The 24,854-nt window shown below is 40.6% G+C and overlaps 2 protein-coding genes across 3 annotated transcripts in view; both read right to left on the minus strand.

Moving 5' to 3' along the window:
* Positions 1 to 285: 285 nt before the first annotated feature.
* Positions 286 to 17,412, minus strand: atp1b3a (ATPase Na+/K+ transporting subunit beta 3a). The gene is made up of 7 exons (XM_065005941.1): positions 16,950 to 17,412; positions 13,007 to 13,135; positions 11,474 to 11,572; positions 10,727 to 10,920; positions 8,113 to 8,163; positions 4,596 to 4,682; positions 286 to 2,562 (listed from the first exon to the last, which is right to left on the minus strand). The coding sequence occupies exons 1-7, from the start codon at positions 17,065 to 17,067 to the stop codon at positions 2,395 to 2,397; spliced, it is 846 nt and encodes a 281-aa protein (XP_064862013.1). The 5' UTR covers positions 17,068 to 17,412; the 3' UTR covers positions 286 to 2,394.
* A 6,003-nt stretch (positions 17,413 to 23,415) lies between these two features.
* The window catches only part of gk5 (glycerol kinase 5), a 37,873-nt gene continuing 36,434 nt past the window's right edge, over positions 23,416 to 24,854 (minus strand). For both annotated transcript variants that reach the window (XM_065005943.1, XM_065005942.1), the window contains one exon: positions 23,416 to 24,854. This exon is cut by the window's right edge. The gene's annotated coding sequence lies outside the window, so the exon portion shown is untranslated.

Here is a 24,854-nt window from a genome sequence, read left to right on the forward strand (position 1 = left end):
TGCGTATGTACTTTACCGTATTGTTACTTGGGATATCACTTTTCAACAGGAAAAGTGAATGAATTGCTGGAAGACGTCTTTAAAGCAAGCCAGGAATGACCATTCATTCAACGGATTTCTCTGCCTTAATGCTGCTGCCCTCTTGTGGCAAAGGTAGAATACCACAAGCTACTTGTGCTCATTATGCTATTATGCCAGTTTGGGTTCCGTGTAACCTTGACAATCATTACATAACGACACATAAGAGATAAGACACAAGACATAAAACCACGGGTTCAATTTTTTTCTTCTCCTCCAAAATCACCTTTTAATCCACAATTGTTCCGGCATCATGCAGATGATAACAAGTTGTTCCTTCAGGATTCCATTTTAGACATAGCTTTGAATATGATCTTGTCCTGTAAATCTTTGTTTATATAGTTTCTTCTTTACAGTGCTCAGACATTGTGTTCTGTGACAGAAAAAAATCCTGTGTGAATCCATTAAATATATACATTGAGAAAGACAGAGGGAGGGGTAGACTGAGAGAAAGAGACAAACAGACACGCTTTCCACCCAAAGATAGGCATATACAGTACATAGATACAATGAATTGCATTTACACAGCGCTTCCTCGCAGGTCTCCAATCGCTTTTGTGTGTGTGTGTATGTGTGTGTGTGTGTGTGTGTGTGTGTGTGTGTGTGTGTGTGTGTGTGTGTGTGTGTGTGTATGCACGCAAGGGAGGGAGGATAACTCACCTCATCCACATTGGCTGTTACAGTGGTGAGGTCAGGGGTAGAATAAACAGACACACAGACATGCAGCCGGACAGACAGACGGCACACCACTGGGTTGTGGTCAGACCACACCACACACACACACCTATCTACAGATCCCTATTATAATATTATAATATCAAATTGTGGTCCCAAGACGAAAAGGATTCTAAATGACATGTAATTGTAGAGGGCATCTGGGTTCGACAGTGTTTTTCACTGGGGTTGACTCTATCTATGTGATGTGATGTTGAGGAATAATGATTTGTTCTGTTTTCAGATGAGAGGGTCAACTTAAAACATGGTTGTATTGACAGTGGATGACTGATGGTTAAATACTGACAGTTGATCCAACCCTTGGCACTAAGCCCTGATCTAGGTTCAGTTTACCACATCTAAGCTCCAATCTAGACCATCTGAATAGAAAATAAGATCTGAGCCTAGATCAACACTAGAGCACTGGGTCAGACAACAAAAGCCGACTAATAGAAGGGTCTGATGGCCGTTAGGTTGGTGAGTCATGAAAAGACTCTTGCTAGAATGACATAATGAAAGAGAAGATATGCGCCATTTTAAACAGGGGTGGACTACTCCAGTCCTCGGGGGCCTGATAGGTGTTACACTTTCCCCCCATCCCTAGAAAACATCGCTAATTTAAACTCATTTCATTTTTAAATGAAGATCATGATTAGTTGATTATTGGAGTCAGAGGTGTTAGTTGGGTCTAGGGGCAAAAGTGTGACCACCAATCAGGCCCCCGAGGATTGGAGTTGCCCAGGCCTGTACTAGAGTAAACATAGAAGTAAACAAGGGAACTAGATGTTCCATTAGATTTGGCACGATTAACGCTTTTTCCAGGAGATAAATTGAAAATTGATGACATCACTACCCTATCCTTTTGATCCAATCGCACACCGATCTCTCACCCCCTACCATCACAGATGTAGGATCTTAATTTGAGCCAGTTTGCTATAGCAGGGAGATAATCCTGCAGCAACAGGAAATGTGATTTATTATGTGGATTATAATGAATGGAATTTTTGTATGGCTGGATACGTTTTTCGTTAGGGCAAATCAAATCGGAAATTTCAAAGTGGAAATGACAAACTTTAGAAACCTTTGTTAATATTTCCTGCTAAATTCTCAGCAACGAAAGACTGATCAAATTAAGATCCTACATTTGTAGGCACTAGTCTAGGCCCTTTTTGGGTGTGATGCACTGTAGATCTGAAAGGAATGGATTGGCATCAGCTATGATATGATAATTGCTTCATCTAGCACTCTTGCTATGCTTACACATATCCAACCCTATCAGAAATACAAGATGGAGTCAACAAGAGCCCAAGAGAAGGGTATTCAAATCTGGGATTCAGGGTTCACAGAACTGCTGGTTTTAATCCTTCCCCATCCTGCCTAGCTAGAGACTGACCTGTAACAACAGGTAAGTAGATTATCTGGCCAATCAATGAACTACCAAGGTGATGTGAAAAAGACCAGATTTGAATGTCCCTCGCCTAGTATCTGGAGTGAGGGTGGAGGGATTGGTTTGGAATTAGGCCCATCTTAATCTACCAGGAATCTTCCGGGAGGAGTAAGAACCACATTTCTCCACACTAGCCTCCTCCTCACTACTCCCTACTACTCTTTGACTGTGATTCGGAAGGTGACACGGCCCAGGAACTTGTCTCTGTCGTCGTTGTTGCGCAGGTCGGATCCCTCAATCCGGCATTCAATGGTCAGCTCCGTGTTGTAGTCCTCCTTGTTCAGCAACAGCTTAACAGCAACCACCGGCTGCACATACCTCTCCTGTAGACAGAGAGTAAAGGGTGAGAAGAAGAGAGGTGGGAGGGAGTAGAAAGAGAGAGAGAAAAGAGAAGGGAGAGAGAGAAAAATAGGGTGGAATAGGGTAGGAAAGAAAAGAAGTACAAAGGAGTGGAAGCAAAAAAAGACATGCAACATGGACGGTTGAATATCTCACCAACATGGACTGTTGAATATCTCACCAACATGGACTGTTGAATATCTCACCAACATGGACTGTTGAATATCTCACCAACATGGACTGTTGAATATCTCACCAACATGGACTGTTGAATATCTCATCAACATGGACTGTTGAATATCTCACCAACATGGACTGTTGAATATCTCATCAACATGGACTGTTGAATATCTCACCAACATGGACTGTTGAATATCTCATCAACATGGACTGTTGAATATCTCATCAACATGGACTGTTGAATATCTCACCAACATGGACTGTTGAATATCTCACCAACATGGACTGTTGAATATCTCACCAACATGGACTGTTGAATATCTCATCAACATGGACTGTTGAATATCTCACCAACATGGACTGTTGAATATCTCACCAACATGGACTGTTGAATATCTCACCAACATGGACTGTTGAATATCTCATCAACATGGACGGTTGAATATCTCACCAACATGGACTGTTGAATATCTCACCAACATGGACTGTTGAATATCTCACCAACATGGACTGTTGAATATCTCACCAACATGGACTGTTGAATATCTCACCAACATGGACTGTTGAATATCTCACCAACATGGACGGTTGAATATCTCACCAACATGGACTGTTGAATATCTCACCAACATGGACTGTTGAATATCTCATCAACATGGACTGTTGAATATCTCACCAACATGGACTGTTGAATATCTCACCAACATGGACTGTTGAATATCTCACCAACATGGACTGTTGAATATCTCACCAACATGGACTGTTGAATATCTCACCAACATGGACTGTTGAATATCTCATCAACATGGACTGTTGAATATCTCACCAACATGGACTGTTGAATATCTCATCAAACATGGACTGTTGAATATCTCACCAACATGGACTGTTGAATATCTCACCAACATGGACTGTTGAATATCTCACCAACATGGACTGTTGAATATCTCATCAACATGGACTGTTGAATATCTCACCAACATGGACTGTTGAATATCTCACCAACATGGACTGTTGAATATCTCACCAACATGGACTGTTGAATATCTCACCAACATGGACTGTTGAATATCTCACCAACATGGACTGTTGAATATCTCACCAACATGGACTGTTGAATATCTCACCAACATGGACTGTTGAATATCTCACCAACATGGACTGTTGAATATCTCATCAACATGGACTGTTGAATATCTCAAACATGGACTGTTGAATATCTCACCAACATGGACTGTTGAATATCTCACCAACATGGACTGTTGAATATCTCACCAACATGGACTGTTGAATATCTCACCAACATGGACTGTTGAATATCTCACCAACATGGACTGTTGAATATCTCACCAACATGGACTGTTGAATATCTCACCAACATGGACTGTTGAATATCTCATCAACATGGACTGTTGAATATCTCACCAACATGGACTGTTGAATATCTCACCAACATGGACTGTTGAATATCTCACCAACATGGACTGTTGAATATCTCACCAACATGGACTGTTGAATATCTCATCAACATGGACTGTTGAATATCTCACCAACATGGACTGTTGAATATCTCACACGTCCATCCAACAGTATTCCAAATTCTTGCATCATTGTGTCTATAAGGTAGTAGTTTTGGAATTGTTAGCTATATTACTTGTTGGTTATTACTGCATTGTCGGAACTAGAAGCACAAGCATTTCGCTACACTCGCACTAACATCTGCTAACCATGTGTATGTGACAAATAACATTTGATTTGATTTGATTTTGATTTGATTTGATCATTGTACAATAATGCTTTCCCATCAAGCAAATATTGACCTTTGACCCAAACTTACATGAAGTTTGTTGCCGTAGTAAGGGAAATACATTTTATCGAAGCGTCCCTCACTTGGGAAGTACTGCATCTGTATGGGGTTGTCCCTCTGAAGGGAAAAGGAGGAAGAGGAAGTATAATGTTCAAAAGCAAGAATATGTCTATCCTATCCAAACAGACCGTTAGGCTAAGGACTTCATCTGAAAGGGTTGGATAGCTATCAGAGGAGGCTGGTGGGAGGAGCTTTAGGAAGACGGCCTCCTCTTACATAGTAGGTATTATGGTAATAGCTCCACTGGTGCGAGGAGCTTTAGGAAGACGGCCTCCTCTGATAGGTATACATAGTAGGTATTATGGTAATAGCTACAAGCTACACTTTGCCCTCTACTATGTGGCAAATTTTGCCATATTGCTCACACCTATCCAATCTTTTCAGATCTTCACAAGTCCATATGAGTATGTAAGAATAATACATTATTTAAGAATTGGAAATATTCCTTGTGCTGCATACACTGTACTGTAACGCCATTAGCTGTTACATTAAGCAACAGCTTCTCTTTCTGGGGTCTGTGAGAGATCACACTCAATGGCCAGGTCTTATAATATTAACACTGGAACATTCTAAAAGGTTTGATTATAACACTGGAACATTCTAAAAGGTTTGATTATAACACTGGAACATTCTAAAAGGTTTGATTATAACACTGGAACATTCTAAAAGGTTTGATTATAACACTGGAACATTCTAAAAGGTTTGATTATAACACTGGAACATTCTAAACGGTTTGATTATAACACTGGAACGTTCTAAAAGGTTTGATTATAACACTGGAACATTCTAAAAGGTTTGATTATAACACTGGAACATTCTAAAAGGTTTGATTATAACACTGGAACATTCTAAAAGGTTTGATTATAACACTGGAACATTCTAAAAGGTTTGATTATAACACTGGAACATTCTAAAAGGTTTGATTATAACACTGGAACATTCTAAAAGGTTTGATTATAACACTGGAACATTCTAAACGGTTTGATTATTACATTTACATTTACATTTAAGTCATTTAGCAGACGCTCTTATCCAGAGCGACTTAGAAATTATAACACTGGAACGTTCTAAAAGGTTTGATTAACACTGGAACACTGGAACATTCTAAAACATTTAAAAGATTATAACACTGGAACATTCTAAAAGGTTTGATTATAACACTGGAACATTCTAAAAGGTTTGATTATAACACTGGAACATTCTAAAAGGTTTGATTATAACACTGGAACATTCTAAAAGGTTTGATTATAACACTGGAACATTCTAAACGGTTTGATTATTACATTTACATTTACATTTAAGTCATTTAGCAGACGCTCTTATCCAGAGCGACTTAGAAATTATAACACTGGAACGTTCTAAAAGGTTTGATTATAACACTGGAACATTCTAAAAGGTTTGATTATAACACTGGAACATTCTAAAAGGTTTGATTTTAACACTGGAACATTCTAAAAGGTTTGATTATAACACTGGAACATTCTAAAAGGTTTGATTATAACACTGGCACGTTCTAAAAGGTTTGATTATAACACTGGAACATTCTAAAAGGTTTGATTATAACACTGGAACATTTTAAAAGGTTTGATTATAACACTGGAACGTTCTATACAGTTTGATTATAACTATTGATTATAGCTATATACAGTACAGAGGCTATATACAGTAGAGAGGCTATATACAGTAGAGAGGCTATAACAGTAGAGAGGCTATATACAGTAGAGAGGCTATATACAGTAGAGAGGCTATATACAGTAGAGATGCTATATACAGTAGAGAGACAATATACAGTAGAGAGGCTATATACAGTAGAGGGGCTATATACAGTAGAGAGGCTATAACAGTAGAGAGGCTATATACAGTAGAGGGGCTATATACAGTAGAGAGGCTATATACAGTAGAGAGGCTATATACAGTAGAGAGGCTATATACAGTACAGAGGCTATATACAGTAGAGGGGCTATATACAGTAGAGAGGCTATATACAGTAGCGAGGCTATATACAGTAGCGAGGCTATATACAGTAGAGAGGCTATATACAGTAGAGAGGCTACATACAGTAGAGAGGCTATATACAGTAGCGAGGCTATATACAGTAGTGAGGTTATAACAGTAGTGAGGCTATAACAGTAGAGGGGCTATATACAGTAGAGAGGCTATATACAGTAGAGGGGCTATATACAGTAGAGGGGCTATATACAGTAGAGAGGCTATATACAGTAGAGAGGCTATATACAGTAGAGAGGCTATATACAGTACAGAGGCTATATACAGTAGAGGGGCTATATACAGTAGAGAGGCTATATACAGTAGCGAGGCTATATACAGTAGCGAGGCTATATACAGTAGAGAGGCTATATACAGTAGAGAGGCTACATACAGTAGAGAGGCTATATACAGTAGCGAGGCTATATACAGTAGTGAGGTTATAACAGTAGTGAGGTTATAACAGTAGAGGGGCTATATACAGTAGAGAGGCTATATACAGTAGAGGGGCTATATACAGTAGAGGGGCTATATACAGTAGAGAGGCTATATACAGTTGAGGGGCTATATACAGTAGAGAGGCTATATACAGTAGAGGGGCTATATACAGTAGAGAGGCTATATACAGTAGAGGGGCTATATACAACAGAGAGGCTATATACAGTAGAGAGGCTATATACAGTAGCGAGGCTATATACAGTAGAGGGGCTATATACAGTAGAGAGGCTGTATACAGTAGTGAGGCTATATACATTAGTGAGGTTATAACAGTAGTGAGGTTATATACAGTAGAGAGGCTATATACAGTAGAGAGGCTATATACAGTAGAGAGGCTATATACAGTAGAGAGGCTATATACAGTAGTGAGGCTACATACAGACACCGGTTAGTCAGGCTAATTGAGGTAGTATGTACATGTAGATATGGTTAAAGTGACTATGCATATATGATAAACAGAGAGAAGCAGTAGCGTAAAAGAGGGGTCGGTGGGTGGAGGGACACAATGCAGATAGACCGGTTAGCCAATGTGCGGGGGCACTAGTTGGTCGGGCCAATGGTATGTACATGAATGTATAGTTCTAGTGACTATGCATATATGGCAAACAGAGAGTAGCAGCAGCGTAAAAGAGGGGTTGGAGTGGGGGGAGGGGGGGGGCAATGCAAATAATCAGTGTAGCCGTTGAAAGGTTCGATAAGGTTCCTATTATAACACCAGTATACTGCGTCACACAGGACCACAATATGGAAAAGAGACTGGGATTACAAAACAACCCTGTAAATCCTTTCCACGTTGTAATAGCTTGGAAAATAAAATGAGACATTTACACATCGCTAAGCTTACCCTAAAGCTTCGACTGAAAGCAGAAAAACAAACATCCAACCAAATCAGGTAAATAGGTACACACAAATATCAACATAAACAATAAATAACGTAAAATGCTATAAATGTAACCAGATTGTTCTTCAAAAACACACATACTGAAATCCTGATGACATTTACCTTTGCCGTGCAGTTGACATAGGGATCTCCACGCGGCTTCAGCCCAATGATCTGTGAATGGAAAAACGAATTAACCAATCAACCAATCAGAGAGTCGAAATAAGACAATAGGCACATTAAAACCATTATTATGTGGTCTACTCTGAGTAATCCAATGATATAGAAACACAGACAAGGATAAGACTGTAAAACACACTAATAGAGAATGACAACAAAGAGAAGCAAATCAAAATAACTAGATTGAGGAGAAGGAAAGAAATCCACTATGGGCTAATGTCACCTACTGATTCATGTCACCTACTGATTCATGTCACCTACTGATTCATGTCACCTACTGATTCATGTCACCTACTGATTCATGTCACCTACTGATTCATGTCACCTATTGATTCTTGTCACCTACTGATTCATGTCACCTACTGATTCATGTCACCTACTGATTCATGTCACCTACTGATTCATGTCACCTACTGATTCATGTCACCTACTGATACATGTCACCTACTGATTCATGTCACCTACTGATTCATGTCACCTACTGATTCATGTCACCTACTGATACATGTCACCTACTGATTCATGTCACCTACTGATTCATGTCACCTACTGATTCATGTCACCTACTGATACATGTCACCTACTGATTCATGTCAACTACGGATACATGTCACCTACTGATTCATGTCACCTACTGATACATGTCACCTACTGATTCATGTCACCTACTGATTCATGTCACCTACTGATTCATGTCACCTACTGATTCTTGTCACCTACTGATTCATGTCACCTACTGATTCATGTCACCTACTGATTCATGTCACCTACTGATATGTACAATAGCTCGAGGCTCTTGTGAATGTGTCCACTGAAAAATGTATTTGAATTGGGACTGGTGAACTACACAGCACTGCCTTGAATTGTTTTATTTTTATTATTATTTTTATTTCACCTTTATTTAACCAGGTAGGCTAGTTGAGAACAAGTTCCCTTTATTTAACCAGGTAGGCTAGTTGAGAACAAGTTCCCTTTATTTAACCAGGTAGGCTAGTTGAGAACAAGTTCCCTTTATTTAACCAGGTAGGCTAGTTGAGAACAAGTTCCCTTTATTTAACCAGGTAGGCTAGTTGAGAACAAGTTCCCTTTATTTAACCAGGTAGGCTAGTTGAGAACAAGTTCCCTTTATTTAACCAGGTAGGCTAGTTGAGAACAAGTTCTCATTTACAACTGCGACCTGGCCAATATAAAGCAAAGCAGTGCGACACAAACAACACAGAGTTGCACATGGAATAAAGAAGCGTACAGTCAATAACACAATAGAAAAAAGAAAGTCTATATACAGTGTGTGCAAATGGCATGAGGTGGTAAGGCAATAAATAGGCCACAGTAGCAAAGTAATTACAATTTAGCAGATTAACACTGGAGTGATAGATGAGCAGATGATGATGTGCAAGTAGTGATACTGTTGTGCAAAAGAGCAGAAAAGTAAATAAAAACAATATGGGAATGACGTAGGTAGATTAGGGGGGCTATTTACAGATGGGCTATGTACAGCTGCAGCGATCGGTTAGCTGCTCAGATAGCTGATGTTTAAAAATAGAGAGGGAAATATAAGTCTCCAGCTTAGGCGGCCAAAGGAGGTGTTGGCTTTGGGGATGACCAGTGAGAGATACCTGCTGGAGCGCATTCTACGGGTGGGTGTTGTTATCGTGACCAGTGAGCTGAGATAAGGTGGAGTTTAATCTAGCATCGATTTACAGATGACCTGGAGCCAGTGGATCTGGCGATGAATATGTAGCGAGGGCCAGCCGACTAGAGCATACAGGTCGCAGTGGTGGGTGGTATAAGGGGCTTTGGTAACAAAATGGATGGCACTGTGATAGACTGCACCAGTTTGCTGAGTAGATTGTTGGAGGCTATTTTGACATCACTGAAGTCGAGGATAGTCAGTTTTACGAGGGTATGTTTGGCGGCGTGAGTGAAGGAGGCTTTGTTGCGAAATAGGGAGCCAATTCTAGATTTAATTTTGGATTGGAGATGTTTAATATGAGTCTGGAAGGAGACTTTACAGTCTAGCCAGACACCTAGGTATTTGTAGTTGTCCACATATTCTAAGTTAGAGCCGTTAATTGTGTCGGCACCAGAGGAGACTGCTGAGGGGAGGACAGCCCATAATAATGGCCCGGAACAGAATGAATGGAATGGCATCAAACCCATGGAAACCATGGAAACCATGTGTTTGATGTATTTGGTACCATTCCACTGATTCCACTCCAGCCGTTACCACAAGCCCGTCCTCCCCAGTTAAGGTGCCACCAACCTGTGTTCTGCACTTATCCAATGTGCACCTCATTAGGACCCAACTGTATTGACTTCAATTACATGCATCCAAGGAAAGAGTTGGCTTCGTCCCAATTCTCTACCATTTTCCCAAAATGTGCACTTGCACACTCCCCATCATGGATTGAACAATGGTAGAAACTCCATCCAGCCAATACTTACACCAATCCAATGCTTTAATCCACGGCAGTGGGTAAGTACACACTCTGGAATGGCAAGATATTTTAGGGTCACAACCATGTATTTATAGACAAGAGGGAAAAGGAGGAGGTACCCTATTCATTTTGAGGAGGACACATGGTCTCCCCTCAGCGTAACCGAAGGTAGAGTCGGACAGGCCGGAGCAGAGGCTCAGAGAGCTCCTCTTGAACTGACAGGCCTTCCTCTGCTCGCCCACCTCTCCCTCTTGCTCAAAGTAGCCCCCCGCCGTGCACGCCTCATTCCTCTCCTGCTCCGTGTCATTGTACTCTGAGAAAAGACAATTAACCACAGATTTCTTTTCATTTCTGTCGACAACCCAGACAGCAAAGTGCTTCATTTGACACATTTTGTTCGTTCATGCACAGATGATTGACAGTCAAACATGTTGATGTTTGTTCCTCGACTGCAGCTAGGTTGTTGAGATGAATAAGACATTGGCTACAAGAGAAACTCACCCCAGGCTGATATTTTGCACGTGTAATTGTTAACGTATCATTTCATGCTAGTTTTAACCATCCTCCTATGCTTTGAGACATTGTTTCTCTGTATCTCTTATTGAAAAGAACATTTACAATTGAGAGAGAGAGAGACAGAGAGAGAGAGAGAGAGAGAGAGAGAGAGAGAGAGAGAGAGAGAGAGAGAGAATGAAGGCGAGTTAGAGAGAGAGTGAGAGAGCGAGAGAGCGACAAAAGTGTGAGAGAGAGAGAGAGAGAGAGAGAGAGAGAGAGAATGAAGGTGAGTTAGAGAGAGAGCGAGAGAGAGAGAGAGAGAGAAGGGGCACAGATTTTGCAAGGAGACAAGATAAAAGACTAAAACTCACGTTGCAGGTAAGACTCTAAGGTCTGGACATACGTGTTGAACTGGAGAGGTTGTGATCTGTTAAACAGCATGTCCAATTGTTTTGGCCGGATGACCAACCCTAAGGGACAGAGGGTACAGTATGAGATCACAACTTCCTTCAGGGTCATAAAAACTACATGGTGAAACATAGTTAAATCCACTAACACAGAAATCAGGGTCACCAATGTTGTGTGGTAAACCCATTAACACTTCCTTTGAAATATACCTACGTAAGGCCTTCATAACACATTCACATCCCATACATACTACATTCATAACCCATACATAACACATTCATAACCCATACATAACACATTCATTACCCATACATACACATTCATAACCCATACATAACACATTCATAACCCATACATAACACATTCATAACCCATACATACACATTCATAACCCATACATACACATTCATAACCCATACATAACACATTCATAACCCATACATAACACATTCATAACCCATACATAACACATTCATAACCCATACATAACACATTCATAACCCATACATACACATTCATAACCCATACATAACACATTCATAACCCATACATACACATTCATAACCCATACATAACACATTCATAACCCATACATACACATTCATAACCCATACATAACACATTCATAACCCATACATACCACATTCATTACCTGTACATAACACATTCATAACCCATACATAACACATTCATAACCCATACATACCACATTCATAACCCATACATAACACATTCATAACCCATACATACCACATTCATAACATACATACCACATTCATAACCTATACATAACCCGTTCATAACATATTCATAGGTAGCCTTTAAATAAAGTGTATAAAGAGTTTGGCCATTACCATGACAGTTCATACCAGAAATCCCATTATTCAACAGCAGCCGTATAGTATAGTGCCTACAGGGCAATATTGACCAATAGTAGTCCACAGGTTTCTCAGGTTTTAAAAAGTTGACTACCTGTCCCGAACCGACAGAATTTGGGCTCAAAATCAACTAAATTCAGCACTTCTTGGGTATTAGTTTTCCCTCAGAATGACCCTGTGCTTTAAAAATCAATGGTTGATTGATTTATTGGTTGGTTGGTTGGTTGGTTGATTTATTGGTTGGTTGATTAATTTATTGGTTGGTTGGTTGATTGATTGATTGGTTGATTTATTGGTTGGTTGATTAATGTATTGGTTGGTTGGTTGATTGATTGATTGGTTGATTTATTGGTTGGTTGATTCATTTATTGGTTGGTTGGTTGATTGATTGATTGATTGGTTGATTGATTTATTGGTTGGTTGGTTGGTTGGTTGGTTGATTGGTTGGTTGATTTATTGGATGGTTGATTAATTTATTGGTTGGTTGGTTGATTGATTGGTTGATTGATTTATTGGTTGGTTGATTTATGTATTTATTGGTTGATTGATTTATTGGTTGATTGATTGATTGATTGATTGGTTGATTGAATAAATCATTTAAACTGTGGTGCTACTTACCTGGGTGTGGCACCCGGTCGCGGTACTTTGGCACATAGTCGTCTAGCGTCAGCAGCATGACCCAAATGGTGAGGACGAACATCCCAGCCAGGAACGCATAGAACACCAAGTAGAACAGGAGGATGAGGCCTGGGGGGAGAGAGGGGGGGAGAGAGAGAGAGAGAAGAGATTAGCACGACTCCAGACTGTGTTAGCCCTCAGAGCTAAAATCTAGGTCTACAAAAATCTGATCATACTAGGGTCGTTTGGTGAACTGCCTCTGGCATATTGGCTTATTAATGTGTTTTAGTCATTCATCCTTATTAATGTGTTTTACATCATTCATTCTTATTAATGTGTTTTACATCATTCATCCTAATTAATGTGTTTTAGTCATTCATCCTTATTAATGTGTTTTAGTCATTCATCCTTATTAATGTGTTTTAGTCATTCATCCTTATTAATGTGTTTTAGTCATTCATCTTTATTAATGTGTTTTAGTCATTCATCCTAATTAATGTGTTTTAGTCATTCATCCTAATTAATGTGTTTTAGTCATTCATCCTTATTAATGTGTTTTACATCATTCATCCTAATTAATGTGTTTTAGTCATTCATCCTAATTAATGGGTTTTAGTCATTCATCCTTATTAATGTGTTTTACATCATTCATTCTTATTAATGTGTTTTACATCATTCATCCTAATTAATGTGTTTTAGTCATTCATCCTTATTAATGTGTTTTAGTCATTCATCCTAATTAATGTGTTTTAGTCATTCATCCTAATTAATGTGTTTTAGTCATTCATCCTAATTAATGTGTTTTAGTCATTCATCCTAATTAATGTGTTTTAGTCATTCATCCTAATTAATGGGTTTTACATCATTCATCCTAATTAATGTGTTTTACATCATTCATCCTTATTAATGTGTTTTACATCATTCATCTCTAATTAATGTGTTTTACATCATTCATCCTTATTAATGTGTTTTACATCATTCATCCTAATTAATGTGTTTTAGTCATTCATCCTTATTAATGTGTTTTACATCATTCATCCTAATTAATGTGTTTTACATCATTCATCCTAATTAATGTGTTTTAGTCATTCATCCTAATTAATGAGTTTTAGTCATTCATCCTTATTAATGGGTTTACATCATTCATCCTAATTAATGTGTTTTACATCATTCATCTCTAATTAATGGGTTTTAGTCATTCATCAAAGTAAACATTAGTAATTTCAATGAGAACGGCTTTCAATGTAAAGAACTGGATAAGTAAGCAAGGAGAGATGAGGAACAATTTCAAGCCTGAACATTATGTTGTGCAAAGGTATGCATTTTGTTTTCTTATGATGATAGGCAGTATAATCAAAGATGACAGAACAGCCTAGCAATTTGATTGACAGATCCAAGTCTGAACCCTTATGAAATGACAGGGCTGCCCATGGGTGCTGGGAACTGGGAACCCGCATAAGCTTTATGCTGTGTTCACGTCATGTCAGGAACTCAGAAATACGCCCTTCCTACTGGGGCTAATATACATGAACGCCCCTCCAACTCGTAATTACGACTAGGAAACGGGGGTATGATCTCTTGACCCCGGTCTATCCCACATGATGAACTTTGACATCAGGCACCACTGAAAAATGGCAAGAAAAATGACCGCGATTTCGGCTGTCAATGGTCAGAATGGTTCTTGCGTTCCCTCTCGAGCTCCTAGCACGTGAATGCTCCAAGTCGTTCCTCCGAAGTAGACAAGTCGTTCTTCCGATCACTCTCACATGATGTGAATGCGGCATTACAAATAAATATCGATCCAGCCCATCCCCAATAATGAATAGATCATTCAAACCCTGCAGAAATGTTATATTTGTAATGTCTATTCATGTATATGAATGTTTATTGCTTAGCCAATATAATATTATATCGGGTGTAAGCATTCCATTGAACGAGGTGGGCTATAACATTCACCTAGACCTACCATGCAAACAGACAGTCAGGTTGTTCACCACACTCGGTCTACAGTCTACACAGTCAGGTTGTTCACCACACTATGTCTAATCAAATAAAATCAAATTTATTTATATAGCCCTTCGTACATCAGCTGATATCTCAAAGTGCTGTACAGAAACCCAGCCTAAAACCCCAAACAGCAAGCAATGCAGGTGTAGAAGCACGGTGGCTAGGAAAAACTCCCTAGAAAGGCCAAAACCTAGGAAGAAACCTAGAGAGGAACCAGGCTATGTGGGGTGGCCAGTCCTCTTCTGGCTGTGCCGGGTAGAGATTATAACAGAACATGGCCAATATGTTCAAATGTTCATAAATGACCAGCATGGTCGAATAATAAGTGGGTCACCACACTAGGTCTACAGTCTACACAGTCAGGTGAGTCACCACACTAGGTCTACAGTCTACACAGTCAGGTGGGTCACCACACTAGGTCTACAGTCTACACAGTAGCACTGCCAGCAGCATACCACCCTGCATACCACCCTTCAGCATACCACTGCTGGCTTGCTTCTGAAGCTAAGCAGGGTTGGTCCTGGTCAGTCCCTGGATGGGAGACCAGATGCTGCTGGAAGTGGTGTTGGAGGGCCAGTAGGGGGCACTCTTTCCACTTGCTGTCTAAAAAATATCCCAGGGCAGTGATTGGGCACTGTGTAGGGTGCCGTCTTTTGGATGGGACGTTAAACGGGTGTCCTGACTCTCTGCGGTCATTAAAGATCCCATGGGACTTATCGTAAGAGTAGGGGTGTTAACCCCGGTGTCCTGGCTAAATTCCCAATCTGGCCATCAAACCATCACAGTCACCTAATAATTCCCAGTTTACAATTGGCTCATTCATCCCCCTCCTCTCCCCTGTAACTATTCCCCAGGTTGTTGCTGCAAATGAGAACATGTTCTCAGTCAACTTACCTGGTAAATAACAGATAAATAAATAAACAGTCAGGTTGGTCACCACACTACGTCTACAGTCTACATAGTCCCACCCCCCATCCAGCCACTGAAAAATCCTCTTCCACTCTCCTCCGACATGTTCCCATCATGCACCGGCAGGGAAAAACAATTGACCTTGACAAGTATGCTAATGTGGGCAGCCATGCTGCCGTTGCAGTGGGAGGAGGAGTTCTGACAGCGTGAGAGAGGAGCATCCCACAGCACTGCACAGGGTCAACACTTGCTGCTAGCTACCATATATAGAGCAAGCTCGGCTCACCATCTTCAAAGAAACCAAAGACTACTGCTTTTCAAATTGAGGATATAAATTCCAGAAATTAGAAATCTTCCATATGTTCTTTGTGTGTTGGTAGTGTATCTCATCTGTAACACAAGTGGAAGGTCTTCGCATAATCATGCTAGCTGGCTGTTAGATAGTCATAAACTGGTCTGTTCCAGGGAATTCACAGGCACACACACACACACACACACACACACCGAGCAGATATTTCTGATTTCTGAGAAGGGAGCAATCATTTAAATTATGATCTTAAGAATTCATATAATTTGCTTATAGCTTATCATACTAATTATAATTTTTTACCAAAGCCTACACTACATATACCCATCTTCTATCTCATATTTCAGTTGTAGCCTATAAGGCTACTTGTGGTCTCAATGGAAATACACTGAGTATTTGGCTGTAATTATTATTCATACAGGTGGGCTAGTCTCATTTATCGGTCTTGAGCTTATCAGAGCTGAAATGGACAAGCTGTCTCTCTCTCTCTCTCACACACACACACACAGACCACACACATACATACATACAAAACCAACTAGACATAAATAGATTGTGATGATTGAGACCATGAATGCATAGGTGGATATTATATAATATTACAATCCGTTATTAGGCTATATGTGACAATATGCACATCAAAACTGAATAGCCTGCAATATGATAAATCATTAAAAAATGTGGTTTTCGACTGTGGGCTATGACTCCAGGTTTTCTTACCCCAGCTCTTCGCTGTGCGCCCACAAAACTCCCCGGTCCTTGGGTTGAAGATGGAATCTTTCCAGTTTCCAGCATTCTCATCCTCTTTCGCCGTCGGTTTGACTTCGTTGCTTGCCATTGTGGAAATTTGTATTTTTCCTTATTAAAAATACGAGGAACAGCGGGCGATAGGATGAGGCGAAATCAGGGATGTAGGCGGTATGTGATTGGATCAGTGGTTGGAATGGAGTCCAACGGCAGAGTGAGGCAAGATTGCGCTATGTTAAAAAAAAAAAATTAAAAAGCGAAAAATCTGTGACGTTTTCTGCAACTAGCGTCAGCCTCGCTCCGCTACTCAATGCGGTACGGGTACGGTTACAATAGAAGAGCCTCTATAGAAGAACGGCTTGGACAGTGTAGCCTAGATTTGTAGACACTAACAAAAACGCTAGAATAAGGCGGCATTTATCCAGTTTTCCATTGCCCGGGAAAATGAGAGAATGGCGTACCTAACAAATGAGACGAAAACGGTACAGATGATGATGATGCCAATGATATTTAGACAGTAGACCTATGCTTCCTATACAGTAAATAGGCTATTCATATGATTCTGCTTGTGGTTGAAGTAGCTTAGCCTGAACACCTGAACATGCATTCATTTGGCTACAGATCAAAATGTGTGTGGTGTGTTGAGAATGAGCAACACATAGGGGATCAATCTACTATCGTGTGTGTGTGTGCGGGTGTGTGAGGACCCCCTAACACCACAATAGTTGAGACATACAGTACCAGTCAAAAGTTTGGACACACCTACACATTCAAGGGGTTTTCTTTATTTTTACTATTTTCTACATTGTAGACTAATAGTGAAGACATCAACACTATTAAATACAACTTTTGGAATAATATAGTAACCAACAAAGTGTTAAACAAATCAAAATATATTTTAGATTTTAGATTCTTCAAAGTAGCCAAAGTAGCCACCCTTTGCCTTGATGACAACTCTTGGCATTTTCTTAACAATCTTCACCTGGAATGCTTTTCCAACATATGTGGGATGGAGTTCCCACATATGCTGAGCACTTGTTGGCTGCTTTTCCTTCACTCTGCAGTCCAACTCATCCCTAACCATCTCATTTGGGTTGAGGTTGAGGTGACTGTGGAGGCCAGGTCATCTGATGCAGCACTCTTCACTCTCCTTCTTGGTCAAATAGCCCTTACACAGGCTGGAGGTGTGTTGGGTCATTGTCCTGTTGAAAATCAAATGATAGTCCCACTAAGCGCAAACCAGATGGGATGGCGTATCACTGCAGAATGCTGTTGTAGCCATGCTGGTTAAGTGTGCCTTGAATTCTAAATAAATCAAACAAAACAAAACAAATCACCCCCACACCGTCACACGTCCTCCTCCATGCTTCACGGTGGGAACCACACATGCGGAGATCATCCGTTCACCTACTCTGCGTCTCACAAAGACAAGAATCTCACATTTGGACTCATCAGACCATAGGACAGATTTCCACCAGTCTAATGTCCATTGCTCGTGTTTCTTGGTCCAAGCAAGTCTCTTCTTCTTATTGGTCCGTTAGTAGTGGTTTCTTTGCAGGAATTCGACCATAAAGGCCTGATTCGCGCAGTATTCACAGTATTTGCAGTATTCACGCAGCAAGTCGGTTAGGACATCTACTTTGTGCATGACACAAGTAATTTTTCCAACAATTATTTACAGAGAGATTATTTCACTTATAATTCAATGTATCACAATTCCAGTTGGTCAGAAATGTACATACACTAAGTTCACTGTGCCTGTAAACAGCTTGGAAAATTCCAGAAAATTATATCATAGCTTTAGAAGCTTCTGAAATGCTAATTGACATAATCTGAGCCAATTGGAGGTGTACCTGTGGATGTATTTCAAGGCCTACCTTCAAACTCAGTGCCTCTTTGCTTGACATCATGGGAAAATCAAAAGAAATCAGCCAATACCTCAGAAAAAAATTGTAGACCTCCACAAGTCTGGTTCATCCTTGGGAGCAATTTCCAAACGCCTGAAGGTACCACGTTCATCTGTACAAACAATAGTACGGAAGTATAAACACCATGGGACCACGCAGCCGTCATACTGCTCAGGAAGGAGATGCGTTCTGTCTCCTAGAGATGAACGTACTTTGGTGTGAAAAGTGCAAATCAATCCCAGAACAACAGCAAAGGACCTTGTGAAGATGCTGGAGGAAATGGGTACAAAAGTATCTATATCCACAGTAAAACGAGTCCTATATCGACATAACCTGAAAGGCCTCTAAGCAAGGTAGAAGCCACTGCTCCAAAACCGCCATAAAAAAACAGACTACGGTTTGCAGCTGCACATGGGGACAAAGATCGTACTTTTTGGAGAAATGTCCTCTGGTCTGATGAAACAAAAATGTAACTGTTTGGCCATAATGACCATCGTTCTGTTTGGAGGAAAAAGGGGGAGTCTTGCAAACCGAAGAACACCATCCCAACCGTGAAGCACGGGGGTGGCAGCATCATGTTGTGGGTGTGCTTTGCTGCAGGAGGGACTGGTGCACTTCACAAACTAGATGGCATCATGAGGAAAGAAAATGATGTGGATATATTGAAGCAACATCTCAAGACATCGGACAGGAAGTTAAAGCTTGGTCGGAAATGGTTCTTCCAAATGGACAATGACCCCAAGCATAATTCCAAAGTTGTGGCAAAATGGCTTAAGGACAACAATGCCAAGGTATTGGAGTGGCCCTCACAAAGCCCTGACCTCAATCCTATAGAACATTTGTGGGCATAACTGAAAAAGTGTGTGCGAGCAAGGAGGCCTACAAATATGACTCAGTTACACCAGGTCTGTCAGGAGGAATGGGCCAAAATTCACCCAACTTATTGTGGGAAGCTTGTGGAAGGCTACCCGAAACATTTGACCCAAGTTAAACAATTTAAAGGCAATGCTACCAAATACTAATTGAGTGTATGTAAACTTCTGACCTACTGGGAACGTAATGAAATAAATAAAAGCTGAAATAAATCATTCTCTCTACTATTATTCTGTCATTTCACATTCTTAAAATAAAGTGATGATCCTAACTGACCTAAGACCGGGAATTTTTACTAGGATTAAATGTCAGGAATTGTGAAAAACTGAGTTTAAATGTATTTGGCTAAGGTGTATGTAAACGTCCGACTTCAACTGTATTTGGGCTGCAATTTCTGAGGTTGGTAACTCTAATAAACGTATCCTCTGCATCAGAGGTAACTCTGGGGCTTCCTTTCCTGTGGCTGTCCTCATGAGAGAAGGTTTCATCATAGCGCTTGATGTTTTTTTTTCTCATTGCTTATTTGAGCTGTTCTTGCCATAATATGGACTTGGTCTTTTACCAAATACAGCTATCTTCTGTATACTCCCCCACCCTATGATAACACAACTGATTGGCTCAAACGCTTTAAGAAGGAAAGAAATTCCACAAACTAACTTTTAAAAAGGCACACCTGTTAATTTAAATGCATTCCAGGTGACTACCTCATGAAGCTGGTTGAGAGAATGCCAGGAGTGTGCAAAGCTGTTGTCAAGGCTCGCCTGATTCACCAACTACTTTGCAGACAGAGTTCAGTGTGTCAAATCGGAGGGCATGTTGTCCGGACCTCTGGCAGTCTCTATGGGGGTACCACAGGGTTCAATTCTCAGGTCGACTCTTTTCTCTGTATATATCAATGATGTAGCTCTTGCTGCGGGCGATTCCCTGATCTATGCAGACGACACCATTCTGTATACTTCTGGCCCTTCCTTGGACACTGTGCTAACTAATCTCCAAACAAGCTTCAATGCCATACAACACTCCTTCCTTGGCCTCCAACTGCTCTTAAACACTAATAAAACCAAATGCATGCTTTTCAACCGATCGCTGCCCGCACCCGCTCGCCCGACTAGCATCACCACCCTGGACGGTTCCGACCTAGAATATGTGGACAACTATAAATACCTAGTTGTCTGGTTAGACTGTAAACTCTCCTTCCAGACTCATATTAAACATCTCCAATCCATAATCAAATCTAGAATCGGCTTTCTATTTCGCAACAAAGCCTCCTTCACTCACGCCGCCAAACTTACCCTAGTAAAACTGTCTATCCTACCGATCCTCGACTTCGGTGATGTCATCTACAAAATAGCTTCCAATACTCTACTCAGCAGACTGGATGCAGTCGATCACAGTGCCATCCGTTTTGTTACCAAATCTCCTCATACCACCTACCACTGCGACCTGTATGCTCTAATCGGCTGGCCCTCGCTACATATTCGTCACCAGACCCACTGGCTCCAGGTCACCTACAAGTCTATGCTAGGTAAAGCTCCGCCTTATCTCAGTTTACTGGTCGCAATAACAACACCCACCCATAGCATACGTTCCAGCAGGTATATCTCACTGGTCATCCCTAAAGCCAACACCTCATTTGGCCGCATTTCCTTCCAGTTCTCTGCTGCCAGTGACAGGAACGAATTGCAAAAATCGCTGAAGTTGGAGACTTTTATTTCCCTCACCAACTTTAAACATCAACTATCTGAGCAGCTAGCCGATCGCTGCATCTGTACATAGTCCATCTGTAAATAGCCCACCCAATCTACCTACCTCATCCACGTAGTGTTTTTATTTTATTTACTTTTCTGCTCTTTTGCACACCAGTATCTCTACTTGCACATCATCATCTGCTCATTTATCACTCGTGTTAATCTGCTAAATTGAAATTATTCGCTCCTATGGCCTATTTATTGCCAACCTCCTCATGCATTTTGCACACACTGTATATACTTTTTTTTTTCTACTGTGTCATTGACTTGTTTATTGTGTTATTGGTTTGTTTATTGTTTACTCCATGTGTAACTCTGTGTTGTTGTCTGTGTCACACTGCTTTGCTTTATCTTGGCCAGGTCGCAGTTGTAAATGAGAACTTGTTCTCAACTGGCCTACCTGGTTAAATAAAAGGTGAAAAAAAAAAAAAAAAAAAAGAGACAGATATTTCACCGGATGAATAAATGTGAAGCATCTGCTTGGCGTTTGCGCGTAGTGCGAGGAAGCCCAGCCTGCCTGGTTAGATAAAGGTGGGGGAAAAAACATCATTATGGTTGGTTGGTTGGGTAGTTGGTTGGTTGTCTGTCTGTCTGTCTCTCATACTATGCTACTGTAGCCTACATACTATGCTACTGTGGACTACATACTATGCTACTGTAGCCTACATACTATGCTACTGTGGGCTACATACTATGCTACTGTGGCCTACATACTAAAATATTTGGTGCTTTTAACAATTGCCGTTGCCATGGAAATACAGAATAACTTAAATACAATGTAAGCAGGCTGAGTAAGAGAGAGAGAAAGAGAGCGAGAGGGAGGGGGAGAGGGAGAGATAAAGATAGCACAGAATCCTATCACAGTAGGATTTGTGGACCCAAGGGAGAGTGAAGTACAGCTATCGAACATAATTACCACCAAGGCCACACTCCAACCCGTGTGCGGGTGTGTTGATGTGCCCTTTAGCAAGGCACTTCATCTGCTACTGTTGATTTGGAAGTCAATGTGAAACAGGACAAATATCTGCAACCACCAAATTATTAGGGAAAGATAAGTCAGATGTACAACTGAATCTTCCACATTTGAACTGTGTCTTCTGCATTTAACTCATCCCCTCTTAATCGACATCCACGTCTTCGGCACCCGGGGGAACAGTGGGGTTAACTGCCTTGTCCAGGGCCAGAACGACAGATTTTGACCTTGTCAGCTCGGGAATTTGATCCAGCAACCTTTCGGTTACTGGCCCAACACTCTAACCACTAGGTTACCTGCCGCTTCTCACTCAAGCACTCACACACTTAAGCAAATTGATTCTCTGGCACACAGAGTAAATATGTTTTGCCATATTGGGATTAGTGTATTGATTCATGGCCCAGGTCTCTGACTTGAACACATTTACCCTGCGACATCAACCCACAGGCAAAACAGGACCTGTGTGTATGTGTCAGCAAGAGGGAGATCATACACACTCACACTCCTCTCATTGTCTGCAGAGCCCTTCTCTGTGTGCCCAATTAGTTCCCCCCCCCTCCCCCCGCTCTCTCTCATACCAGCACAATGAGCAAGAATACAGTTAATTTTTCTCTCTCAATTCATCCGTCCGTTGCCGTGGCAACAGTGACCGCATCACTGCCGCTGACGAGAGCCAATCATTAAAATGGCATCTGAGGGCTCTATTTCCCACAAGTCTCTGGGTGCAAGTGATTTCCCATAAACCTCTGCTCTAAGCCAATTGACCAACTTTCTGTGGAACTGCCTTTCCCATGTTTTTAGGGGCTGACAGTCTCCTCTGGGAAGTGCATTTTCAATGTGTTCCATGCCAATGTTTAGCAGGACATCAACAAAACAAGTTAAAGCAGAAAGAGACCGTGATTCAGCACAGGCTAGTAATTGACCACAAAGTACAATCATTTATATCATGTACGTTTTTAATGTTACTATTAACCGTGTAACCATTATTACACAACACTATTCTCCCAATTGTATCCACAGACAAATGGTTAACGATGTATAGACAAATCAAAAATGTATTGTGCTTACAAGTAAGTACTTGGCAAATGTTTTAACAACAGTTATACATAAAGAGTAGGGTTTCAAATAGTCTTGTTCAAGTGTTAAAACATCAGCATCCTATTTGTTAAAATGTCACAAATATCCAATAGTACATTAGGGTATGGTGGCCCATAAGGGCCAGAATTAAGCAGCACAATCTCCATGTAGGCTGTTGGAAGCACTCAGTCCATTGAAATGGCAGAAACATAGACAACAGAGACTTTCTCTTAGTTCATAATAACACGGGGCTAAAGTAACACTGTGCAATATTCCTCTCCAATAACAGTTCAAGTCTTTCCAGTTCAATCACAATAATCAGTGTCTGTAAGAACATTAAACATACATCAAAATAAGAGTTTCCGATTCAAGCATGCAGGCAAATGAGGGTCGATTCTCAAAAGTATTATATTATGTCATTCTATCAAATCCTATCGTCTCCTTGTCACCTTTCCTTCGTTCATGACGCTGCTCTGAAAAAGTTCTGGATCAGTGAAAACAAGTGTCCCAGTGGCCTACCGCCGTACACGGCCCTCGTATTAGTGCAGAGACAGAGGAGAGTAGACAAGGAGAGGAAGCCTTTTGAGAGCCAATACAGTATATGCATCATATGCGTAGAATTGTCCATGGTGTTCCTGAACTCTGTTGAAAAGCAGTGATAAGCTCCCTCTCCTGGACAAGGGGGGCACTGCAATGAGGCACTGACAGTCTACCAACACTGACTGATTAAAAGATTGTGTAATAATTTACTTCATGCCTTCAGTATAATGCTTTATAGCTTGTTATAAGTATGTATGAGCCTTTATAGAGCCTTTACAAGACTTCCAATATGATATTTCTCTCTATGTTTATTTATTTTATTGATTTATTCAACTAGGCAAGTCAGTTAAGAACAAATTCTTATTTACAATGACGGCCTACCAAAAAGCAAAAAGGCTGGGGACAGACTGGGATTAAAAATATATATTTTTAATAAAAAAATAAATATAGGACAAAACACACATCACAAGAGACAACACTACATAAAAGAGAGACCTAAGACAACATAGCAAGGCAACAGCACATGACAACACAGCATGGTAGCAACACAACATGACAACACAGCATGGTAGCAACACAGCATGACAACAACATGGTAGCAACACAAAACACGGTACAAACATTATTGGGCACAGACAACAGCACAAAGAGCAAGAAGGTAGAGACAAGAATACATCACACAAATCAGCCACAACTGTCAGTAAGAGTGTCCATGATTGAGTCTTTGAATGAAGATAATGAGAAAAAAAGTGTCTAGTTT

This window comes from Oncorhynchus nerka, linkage group LG20, assembly GCF_034236695.1.
Source record: "Oncorhynchus nerka isolate Pitt River linkage group LG20, Oner_Uvic_2.0, whole genome shotgun sequence".
In the NCBI taxonomy this organism is placed as follows: Eukaryota; Metazoa; Chordata; class Actinopteri; order Salmoniformes; family Salmonidae; genus Oncorhynchus; species Oncorhynchus nerka.

Coding starts and splice junctions, on each gene's coding strand:
- atp1b3a (XM_065005941.1), bottom strand. CDS start 17,067: ATGGCAAGCAACGAAGTCAAACCGACGGCGAAAGAGGATGAGAATGCT. Junction 13,136..16,949: donor GCGCACAGCGAAGAGCTGGG/GTAAGAAAACCT, acceptor CTCTCCCCCCAG/GCCTCATCCTCCTGTTCTAC. Junction 2,563..4,595: donor ACTACGGCAACAAACTTCAT/GTAAGTTTGGGT, acceptor CTCTGTCTACAG/GAGAGGTATGTGCAGCCGGT.